Here is an 11,119-nt window from a genome sequence, read left to right on the forward strand (position 1 = left end):
TTGGTCATGTCACTCACCCCAAATATCACTGCTACTGTTATATCTGTTTATATATATATATATATATATATATATTCATCTTCATTTTTATTTTTTTCATGTTATGCAGGTAATATTCTTTTCACTTTCTTCTTTTGTCACACATTCTTCGATCATTATTGTGTTGAGGATGGCTAAAAAGATAGATTGAATGCAACTAAAGGTGGTGATTGAGAGAACGTGACATGCATGTGCAAATAATATGAGAACGTGAATGTAACTTTATCCTTATATGGTTTTTCTTCACTTCATTACATTTCTCTAGTTTGACTAAAATTACCACTGCATTTTGACTGAAATTTTCCAGTCACCGTTAATTGCTTCAGTTAAAACTCATAATTAATTTTTATATACAATAATGTGTAAGCTTTTACATAATGTTTTATTACAAAATAATAAGCAATTTATCTTAGTGTTTGTTTTTTAAAATAAAAAATTAATAATTAAATTTAAAAAATAAATATTTCTTATACAATAACATTTTTAATATGTACCTAAAGACATACTATGAAACCTCATGCCATACAATAAAATTTAATTAAAATTATAATATGTTATTATTTATAGTTCTAATTTTTAATAAAAAATTATTTTTATTAACTTTTTATCATGTGCTATTCATTACAAAAATACTCAATGATATAAATTATTATATTATCCCTAGAAATTCATCTTTTATACTATTGGCAAGTGCATAGTTCGGTAAGTATAAATCAATAATTGTTAAAAAATAATTTTAGTAAACCGATTAATAAAACAGTTTTTAAAAAATCAATGTTAATTAAAATTTAATAATCACCAACATTCAAAATTAAAAATAAGTCAGTAATCTTATGACATTTTTTAAGTTGTATGTATATATATTATTAAAATTAAATCTAATGATATTTTTTATTCTCATTCTGATTATAATTGAATATTTTTACTTGAGTCACTTTCTATACATATAAATTATTATATTATCCCTTCATTGTTTTTCTTTCATAAAATCCGAAGTCTAGCTTGATTAATATGACATTGGCATAAAGTCTTCTAGTTATCTTATTTATCCATCATTATTTATTATTATTATTATTATTTAAGCAATTAGATTGCTTCTTAATTTATTGTTGTGTTGTTCATATTCATAAAAAAGAATTACTAATCATGAATGCTGTGTGTATCAATTTATCTGAATAGATTTGAAGAGAGTTATTATCAGCTAGCTTAGGATCTAAAAGATTATCTATGTTTGGAGTTAACCATCCTATTTAAAAAATTCAGTTTGAAACTTCAGAGCATTGTTGCTTATTACAGTCACAGCCCACAGGCCGACTTTATCCATAGAACAAAACCAAATCCGCCAACGAAGCCCATTGGTCTTCTAAAAGTTTATACACAAATGTTAACTTCTTTTTCACCGAATAAAAAATTTGGGCTTCTTAAAAATAAATAATACGTGAAAACTTGCAGCGAGGCCCAACCCAATTTTTTTCTTTGTAAACCTTGGGCAATGAGCCGATTCTATGCGGCTCAACGGACATGAATTTGTTAAAAAATAAATAAAGATATGAATTTAATATTTTTAAGAAAATGTTAATAACTGTGTTTAAAATATTTTTTAAAAAATGTAACCAATACTTATTTTTTTATATTTCTAATAGAATTTACCATGATGTTTAATAAAAATTTAATTCATTAATCTTTTTAATTAGTATCCTTGTGGAACTCATTTTTTTATTTCAAACTCATAAATTTTGGTTAAATTTATAAGTTCCCCTCAATTAATGTATTTTCTTAGTTTAATAGGAGTCAAGACGTCAAGTAGAGAAACTTGTAATAACTTTTTATTGTCTAACCCTTAATAATTAATGTAAATAAGATTGAAGCCTTATGTAACTAGTTATGGAATAACTAAGGTGGTGAAATTTATTAATTATAAAAGATTTAATGAATTATACTCCCTCTTCTACTTTCTTTGTATTTCATAACATCACCAACTACTAATTTAAATTTGTTAGAAAATAAATTGAAGTTTTGGAATGAAGCCAATAATATATGAAGTATTAATTTTAAAATTAATAACAAAATATTCAATACCAGCCACAATGCTTGAAATCATAAAAGAGGAAAAAAAAATCACTGAATGCTTCTTTATAATCATTCACCGTTACTAAAAAAATCTGTTCACATTAATTTAAAAAAAAGTATAACACATTTCATGTCTTAGGATAAGAAGGAAAAACAAAAATAATACAGACATTGCAATTTAAATCAGGTTTAGAAGAACTCAGTATAAAGTGTTTAATTTATTTATAAGAACTAAACAGGACTCAAACTTCAAAGTAATTAATCATTGAAAATTATTTAAAAATAAAAAGAGTAATTATCACAAGTAATTAACTATTCTATCCATAATAACTATAATGAATCTACAGAAGTTTTATAATTGTAAATCTTTCATATTGTTGACTTTTTCATCAAAGTCAAGTTAGGGTAACATGCATGAGGAGTTAATCCCTACCCCATTTGTATACAATTAGTGTACTTATTGTTCCTTGTATTGCACGTAAACCCTACCACTATGCTATTCCTTCGTAATAACGCAAAGGGTCACACAAAACAACCATTTGAAATCAACAACATGAACCTCATTCATCGTATCATCATCACACCACCAAAATGAAGATGCAGATCCCAACAACAACACTTGCTCTTTTTCTTCTCTTCTCACTCAACTCTCTTCTTCTCTCATCATCCTTCATTCAAGGTATACATCACATCATGCATGCATGCATGCATGCATCCTCATTTCTCATCTTCTTCTCATCCACATTCCAATCACAACACAAAAGTCTTAACCTCTATTCTCATTGATCCCTTTGTGTTTTAACTTCTTAGGTTTTCAGCCATTGCCGGCACCAAGCTCCAGTGATGATCACGACTTCCGATCTCCTCTGTCGCCACCCACGCTTCCGCCTGTGGCTGCCGACGGTGGTGCTGATGGGTCTCCTTCCGGCGAGCCCGTTCCCCCGTCGCAGGTGGTGATTGGGAAGTGGCATCAAGGTTCTCCAGGTGCTCCGGCGCCGATATCGGAAAATGGGGTTGTCGGCAGTGGAAATGAGAGCTCCGGAGAGGTGGCACCGAGTTCTCCGGCGACGGATGACGGCGGCGTGAGGTGGTGCGCGGTGAGGGACGAAGTGGAGGAGTGTCGGTTCTTTGTTAGTGTCATTAACCAGATAATGGGTTACACCTGGAAATGGTAAGTAAAATTTAAGTAAATGTTTTTATATATTATTATACATGTATTAATTTTTAATTTAAGTAAAATTTATAATTTCAAGTTAAATAAAAGTTTATTTTAAAATATGCTAAAAATGTTTAAAATTGTAAACATTCATAGTTAAATAAATAAGTAGCTAGATTAGAGAGTTAAGATTTAGGGAAATGATAAACTTTAATATAAAAGTAAAAATTAAAAATAATTTAAAAGTCTGAACAATCAAGGGTTTAGAGAGAGGGTAAAAAAAAGGTAGTAGTATTATACAACATTTAGTTTTGCCCGACTATAAAAAAAGTAAAATTTCGATCTTACATTAATTTTCTTTTATGCTACAAGAGAAAGATATAAAAACAGTTTATTAATTTTGTTTTCGTGTTTCTTATAATATGATATTATCATATTATTTATCAACCCTTAAATACAAAATTAATTTAATTTACGGAGTTGATTTTAAAGTAACCGATTAGAATTATGACATTCAGTCTCTACCATTCACTGAACACAATCAACTTTAATACTCTTCTTCCCAAGCAAAGCCAATGGTTAGTCTTCTTTATAGAAAACTTGATGTTGCTGGTACTCTCAAAACCCTTTTTAGATTCATATTCTATCAAACAGACAAATGAAAATGTAACTACATTGCAGTGATATAGTGATTCGATTCTTGATTTCCTATTTCTTCAGTGTCCAAAGAGACAAAGCCCAAGGTTGCGTGGAGTCAATTAAGAAAGGAGAAGCAGATTTGGTGAACTTAGAAGCAGGGCTTGCATACTATGCATTCATCAATCATTCAATGAAAGCCATAGCCAATGAGATCTATTGTGATCATTCCAATACCTATGAAGCTGTTGCAGTTGTAAACAGAAGGGCATGTGAGAACAATGTAAAGATCACTTTAATGGATTTCAAAGGCCACAAGTCTTGCCATGGAGGTTACTCCACAGCAGCTGGATGGAACTACCCCATCAACTACATTAAAAAATTTATTAACAATGAAAAACTGAGTGACAAGGAAATTGCAACTAGTTTCTTCTCTGATGTATGTGCTCCTTCAGAGGTTGAAGGTTTTGATATATGCAATGCATGCAGAAAAGAGAATGAAACTTGCCATGAAATAGGTTTGTACTCTGGTCACTCAGGAGCTTTTAGGTGCCTTATAGAGGAATTGGGAGACATTGCTTTTGTTAAGGGTGATACTGCCTTACTCTATTCAATGGAGGGGCCTCATAGCCAATTATGGTCAACAAAGTCTGTTAGGGACTTCATGTAAGTACCTTGCCTTAATTAGGAGTTTTCAGGTAATGCATGAAGTAAATGTGTTTACTGAACTAAAATTTTTCAATTGATTAACTGCAGGTACCTTTGTCCTCAAGGGGGATGCAGAGAAATCAATGGTTATCCTGGAGATTGCTCGTAAGCTTCACACTTTGATGGGTTGCCTAAAAATCCTTGCTTTCATCTTGTCATCTAAGTTGGTTGAACAGAGAGCGAGAATGAATAACTTGGTTGAGATGTCTTTATGATAGAATGTTATTGTGAAACTACTTTAAGCTAAATGCATATGTTTTTGTTAGCAACATCTTAGTGGTGCTTATCCTTTTCTCATTGTACTTGTAACTAAAGTTGTTTGCTTCACCCTTAACCAGCTTTGGAGCTGTTCCTGCAAATGTGATAATGGCACATAACTCAATGCCCAACAAGAAGAAAAAACATGTTCTAGAAACATTGATGAATACTAGTTTGGTGGATACTCTTTATGCCTCAAATGATGTTCGCAGCCACTTATTTAGTCCAAGGTAAAATATATGGTATCTTGGCATGGGACCTCTTTAGCTTGACTTATGTTCTACAGCAGATTTTAATATTACAGTATATCCCACGTGAGTTAAACTTGAGTTAAAACAACGACTTTTTAAAAAAACTTGAGTTCAAGTAAAAATTTAAAAGATTTCTGTATGTAAAAATATGGATGGAAACAGTACTCGGTACAATGGTACTAATATAAATATGACTCAAAAATTCAACCCTTCATTGCAGTACCCAAGGAATAGCCATGATTGAAAAGGCCACAAGGTTATATCTGGGGAAATCAGCTTCAATCTCACAAAGCATACAAAAATTAAATGCTCCAGAAGCCAGAGTCACCTCATACGCAGCAGACAATGGTTCAGGTAAAGTTGAATTTTATCATCTATTTGGAGTAATAAATTTATGATAGAAGAAATCATAGTCCTATTGCTGCTCTAACTTTGTTCACACATATGCCATAACAGATGAATCGTCTTCATCTTCATGCATTTGCTGTTCACAACTAATGGCTATGCTCTCACTCCTGATGTTACAATTATTACTTGGAATACTCACTCCCAAGTAGAAGAAACTTGGCATTTTTCTATTCTGTGGTTCACTTTCATATGCGGTGCAAGTTGTCACGAGTACTATTTTGTTTAATGTGGGTAGTACTGGTAAAAACCTACATGATGAGCTAAGGATAAAAACCAAAAAGTTCGTGGTTTTGCATTATATTCCTGTATTGTGTTTGTAGGTTTCAATAATGAGAAGTAGTCTAGCTCACTGAGTTCCGACCCTCGATATTAAGAAAATTCACCAATTTTGAATAAAAAATTTCCATTGTCCATTTAGGTTTCTGTCCTTGTTTAATGCCAACCCACATAGATAGATATGGATGGACATAGTAGACTGCATACCTCAGAAACAACCTATACAAGCTTTATTCATAAAGCACGTGTTTCTGTCAATTGTATACAACATAACCTTTTGCTGGTGTATTGGGTAACTAAACTAGGACTAAGACGGAGGGAATCCTGTACATGACCCTCATGTTTGCACCAGAAAATGAGGGGACTCGAATCTGAGACGGAGGTCTACGGAATCACAAAAAAAAAAATTGTACAATTAAATAAAAGTAAACTAGACTCATTGACACTGAAATTTCAAATTTTATTGTGGGACCTGCGGAATCAAAGTATCAGCTTGTATTCTTCAATGCCGTTGTATCGCTAGAGCCTAGAGGAAGTTTAAACTATAAGTAAACTATCTATTAAATTTTACGAGCCACATAAAAATGTTCAAGACCTGAGCATTAAAATGGGCTATTGTAAATTATTGTGTTAATTCAATTTTCTAATATTTTCCATGTGTCCCAAGTTTGAAATGAGTGAGAGTAAAGGCTTGCGTGCATGTTATGAGGACATTGAAAGTGGAAAGTTGTTAGATTCAATGTGTAGTATGTAAGATAATCTCAACTGTGAGTTCCTTTCCAGTGTTATATGTCTCTTCTCAACATAAACTTGTTGGAGTTGCCCATGCAGTTCTTTGCAGAGCAGGGAACTACTTGAGTAAGAGTTTAGTGGATTTGTTTTTAGAGCCAAATCACCAATAATCCTGACAGGAACAAGATCCATCCTTGAAATGGTGGAACCGATTAACATCACGGATAACTATTTCTCGATTTGTGATGTCTGAGACAAGCTTCATAAAATTATGGCAATCACAACAAATGCGAAGGTTTTTAAAAATCCAGATTCTTTTCATATGGCTTTTGCTTATAAGAGCAAAAGCAAGAGCCAACTTCTCACTATGATGATTAAGATGTTCTTTTTTCTCTCTGTCTGGAACATTATGAAGCACTTGTTCAACTTGTGGGACATAACCCACCGATCTAAGTTTTTGACCAAGCTCCTCCAGTTTCAAATGAATTTCCTGAATGTTTGGATGTACACCACCTGACACAAAGACGTGTACTTTTTTGCTAATTTCTACCCAGCTACATCCAGGTTCCTTTTTCACACCCTGGCTGGACATCAAGGCCCTTACCTTTTTTACATCTCCCCACCTACCTTTGCTAGCAAAAATGTTAGAAAGTAATATGTAAGTTGAGTCTGTCTCATGTTTAAGCTTAAAGAGCTCTTCTGCAGCCCTTTCACCAAATTTAAGATTCCCATGCTTTGTACATGCACCCAGTATAATCTCCCAGATCAAGGCATTGGATGTTAGCTTCATTTCTTCAACAAAGCTTTCAACCTCCTCAAATCTTCCAGCACGACTGAGAATGTCAAGCATACAACCACAATGCTCGTCCCTTGGAGTTATGCCATAAATACTGCTCATGGAGTAGAAGTGTTGTTTCCCTTCTTCAATAAGACCCATGTGGCTACATGCTGAAAGTACACCTATAAAGGTAACCTCATCTGGTAAGTTGCCCTCATCTTTCATTGCCTGGAAGGTCTCTAGAGCCTTATCACCCTGACCGTGCAGAGAGAACCCGCATATCATAGTGTTCCAGAGGACTGTATCACGTCTAACCAATCCCTTGAAAATAGTCTCAGCATCTTCTATGCAGCCACATTTTGCATACATATCAACAAATGCACTGGAAACATACATATCAAGCAGAATTCCACTCTTAATTGCCATCGAGTGAAGCTGCATGCCAATCTCAGTAGCAGTTATTTGAGAACAACCACTTAAACAGCCAGCAACAGTAAATTCATTGGGCTTGATTCCTTCTTGCCGCATTAAATTGAAGAATTTAATAGCCTTCTCTGCTTGGTCAGTTTGGGCATAACCGGTTATCATTACTGTCCATGTAAAGACATTTCGACTGATCAAACTAGAAAAAGCTACATATGATTCTTCCGTACACCTACACTGGGCATACATGTCCACAAGGGCTGTCCCAACATAGTCATTTCCATCAAGATTGTTTTTCAGAACTTGAGCATGAACTTGCCTCCCAAAGTCTATGTCTAAGAGGCTAGAACAAGACCTTAAAACACTGACAAATGTATACTCGTTGGGCCTCAAACCTTCAGCAATCATCTGATAGTAAGTCCTAGGTCCTGATTGACAGGAGTCATAATCATGAAATCCAGACAACAGATTATTCCAAGAAACAAGATCTGGTCCTGACATTCCCTCAAATACACGAGCGCCATCATGCACATGACCGTGTTTCATATACATCCTGATAAGAGCATTACTTACCGAGATATCAGATTCTAGCCCATATTTAAAAATACAAGCGTGAATACTTTTCCCATAATGCAAGTTCCCCAATTCAGTGGCAGCACTAACAACACGTGCAAAGGTAAATTGGTTTGGTTCAACACCTGTATGTCTCATGAAGAAAAATAGCTTAGCTGCTTCTTGGCCATGCCCTTGTTGATCAAGGCAAGCAATCATTGAACTCCACGAAACTACATCATGATCTGTGACCATAAAAAAAAGTTTCAGTGCATCACCTACCAAATCAAACTTGGAGTACAAATCTATAAGACTGGAAATCAAGAATTTGTCTAATTCACAACCACTTTTGACTGCTAAACAATGCACAACAAGCCCATCCCTAAAGTCTCCTGAATTTGCACATCCCTTGAGAACACTGGACAACGTAAATTTACTGAAATTTATTTCTGACTTTAACATTTGGCAAAATAATCTAAACGCTCCTTTCCCATCGCCCACTTGCGCATGGCCATTGATCAACACATTCCATAATACTTCATTCTGTTCAGGCATCCAAAAGAACACCTTATGGGCAAGATCCATTTCGCCACATTTGGCATATAGATTAACCAGCGCAGATCCAACAAACACATTAGATAACAAGCCAACCTTAACAGCTTCCGCCTGAACCTGTTTCCCCAAGCTCACATCAAAGCACATAGAACAAGCTTTCAAGCAAGTAGCCACTGTGAACTCATTCGGAAGTATACCTGTCTTTCTCATCTCACAAAACAAATCAATACCTTTCCGACCATCACCCCGAGCCACAAAACCTTGAATCAATGCAGTCCACGAGACAACATCTTGTTCAGGCATTTCATCTAACACCCGGCATGCATAAGAAGGGCACCCACATTTTGCATAGAAATTAATCAGAGAAACCCAAAAATGAGAATCTGGGTGAACCCCATTTTTTAACTGGTGTCCATGAATGGCCTTACCCTCATTCAAAGCCTCTCTCAAGGTACAATCACCCAACAAGGAAGAATACTGCTTAAGCCTCTGCTTGTCATTCACATTCGTAAAGATAGGTTCCCTCTCGATGTTGTCCATTTGAGGCACTGAGCCATGCCTTCTACTACCATTAGGAACTCTTTGAGGTATCGTGCATGAACTTTGATGAGTTGAACTGTTAGTGGGGTGGTGTGATTTCGTGAAAAAATTAGAACTTGGGTAATGGGCGTAGGGAGAAAATGATAAGTGGGTGGGGAAGACCCAACTCAGTGTTCCATGAAAATTGGAACAGAGACACAGCATTGCGTTGCTCAGTTGCTGTGAGCGTCATCTACCAGAGATACAACCCGGAGAATGCATCTTAATCTTTTGCAAATAAAAAAAATCTAGTGAGTTTGCCACGCTGTCGTATCTTCAACGCCTAATTGGCTAATTCAGAATTTACACATTTTTTTTTAAATTAAAAGTATTAAATAAGCACATACTTAACGCTTTACTCTTAAACATAACTAATTAAATTTTTACAACTCAATAAAAAAAAAATTCGATTTATAAATATTTTAATAGTATTATCATTGTTATTTATTTAATATTTTTTACCTAGTTTTTTTTTCTTTTTTTTATTATATTACATCACTAATCATATTTAGTATTTTAAATTTCATTGATATAAAGTGTAAGTCTACAAAATTTATATTAAATTTTAATTATATAAATTAAATAATTCACACATTTATAATTTATTATTTTAGTTAAATAATAAATAGTTTTTTAACTTTTAAATTATTTGATTAATAAGGTTAAGATTTGTTTTAAAATTTTTTAACTTAATACATGGTGTATATATATATATATATATATATATATATATATATTAAATAAAATTACGATATGTTTGTGCAAATTTTTTAATATGGATTCTTGGACTGAAAATGCTTGAACTAACTTTTTGTGGTTTTATCGAGAAGAACAATCTTCATACATAATTGCTTCACTGATAAAATTTGCAATCGAATTTGTGACAAAGGCATCAGTTGCAATCAAAATATTAATCTCCACCAATACTTGCTATAAATCATCGTATATATTATATGTCTCGAAATGGTTCACAATATGCCCATCAAGAAATGCACTTTAGTTTGATTAGAATAAGATGGAAAAATAATATTTGTTGTGTAGAAGAGCACGATATTAGCACTGTTCTCTTCGAGTGAGAAATTTGCTAGATTATAATTTGCGTATTTACGATTTAAATTATATTGATAAGAATATAGAAGACTAAAGTGATGAATTAGAAGAGTTGAATTGTAAAAATGAAAAATAAAAGGCCGAATTTGTTTTTTTTTTATTTGTAAAGTTGGAAACTCCACTTTCATGCAGCAATAATTAATTAGTAATCCAATTATTATTTTTTTGTTGCATTAAGATTTGTGTAAACTGATTTTTAACAGCTAAATAAATAAGCATAAAAAATTTTATTCTCTCTTTGAATTGACACAAGGCAACAAAGAAAATATAAAGCAAAAACAAATAAAAGAATAAGGTATTTACAAATATTTGTCTTTTAAAAAATGAATGACATATATATATATATACTAAAGAGTATTTATTAAATGTTTTCTTAAAAACTTAATTCTAAAAATATAGGAAGAGGGACATGTCAATATAAATTACAAAATTTAAGTATTAAAGAAAGGGAAAAGAAAGACCATAACAAAAAACAATATCGAGTGGATATGTAATAATATGTTTAGTATATCATAAAATATGAACCATCAATATTAATAACAAGATTATAGTATTAATTAAATATTAAATAATTAATGAAGTAAAAAA

At 32.9% G+C, this 11,119-nt stretch overlaps 2 protein-coding genes across 2 annotated transcripts; one reads left to right on the top strand and one right to left on the bottom strand.

Moving 5' to 3' along the window:
- The first annotated feature begins 2,700 nt into the window (after positions 1 to 2,700).
- On the top strand, positions 2,701 to 5,675 carry LOC113871767 (serotransferrin-like). The gene is made up of 7 exons (XM_027508871.1): positions 2,701 to 2,788; positions 2,920 to 3,280; positions 3,986 to 4,567; positions 4,658 to 4,714; positions 4,948 to 5,097; positions 5,339 to 5,472; positions 5,575 to 5,675. Exons 1-7 carry the CDS (start codon positions 2,701 to 2,703, stop codon positions 5,673 to 5,675), a joined length of 1,473 nt encoding a protein of 490 aa, XP_027364672.1.
- An 814-nt stretch (positions 5,676 to 6,489) lies between these two features.
- Positions 6,490 to 9,610, bottom strand: LOC113873557 (pentatricopeptide repeat-containing protein At4g21065-like). The gene has a single exon (XM_027511716.1). The coding sequence runs from the start codon at positions 9,584 to 9,586 to the stop codon at positions 6,695 to 6,697; it is 2,892 nt and encodes a 963-aa protein (XP_027367517.1). The 5' UTR covers positions 9,587 to 9,610; the 3' UTR covers positions 6,490 to 6,694.
- Positions 9,611 to 11,119: the final 1,509 nt, after the last annotated feature.

This window comes from Abrus precatorius, unplaced genomic scaffold, assembly GCF_003935025.1.
Source record: "Abrus precatorius isolate BTA unplaced genomic scaffold, Abrus_2018 Scaffold7, whole genome shotgun sequence".
In the NCBI taxonomy this organism is placed as follows: domain Eukaryota; kingdom Viridiplantae; phylum Streptophyta; class Magnoliopsida; order Fabales; family Fabaceae; genus Abrus; species Abrus precatorius.

What these genes read in the sequence shown, in the direction of transcription:
- LOC113871767 (XM_027508871.1), top strand. Translation starts at nt 2,701, where the DNA reads ATGAAGATGCAGATCCCAACAACAACACTTGCTCTTTTTCTTCTCTTC. An exon ending in CTCATCATCCTTCATTCAAG is followed by an intron (nt 2,789 to 2,919) that starts GTATACATCACA and finishes TTAACTTCTTAG; the next exon opens with GTTTTCAGCCATTGCCGGCA. An exon ending in GGTTATCCTGGAGATTGCTC is followed by an intron (nt 4,715 to 4,947) that starts GTAAGCTTCACA and finishes ACCCTTAACCAG; the next exon opens with CTTTGGAGCTGTTCCTGCAA.
- LOC113873557 (XM_027511716.1), bottom strand. Translation starts at nt 9,586, where the DNA reads ATGCTGTGTCTCTGTTCCAATTTTCATGGAACACTGAGTTGGGTCTTC.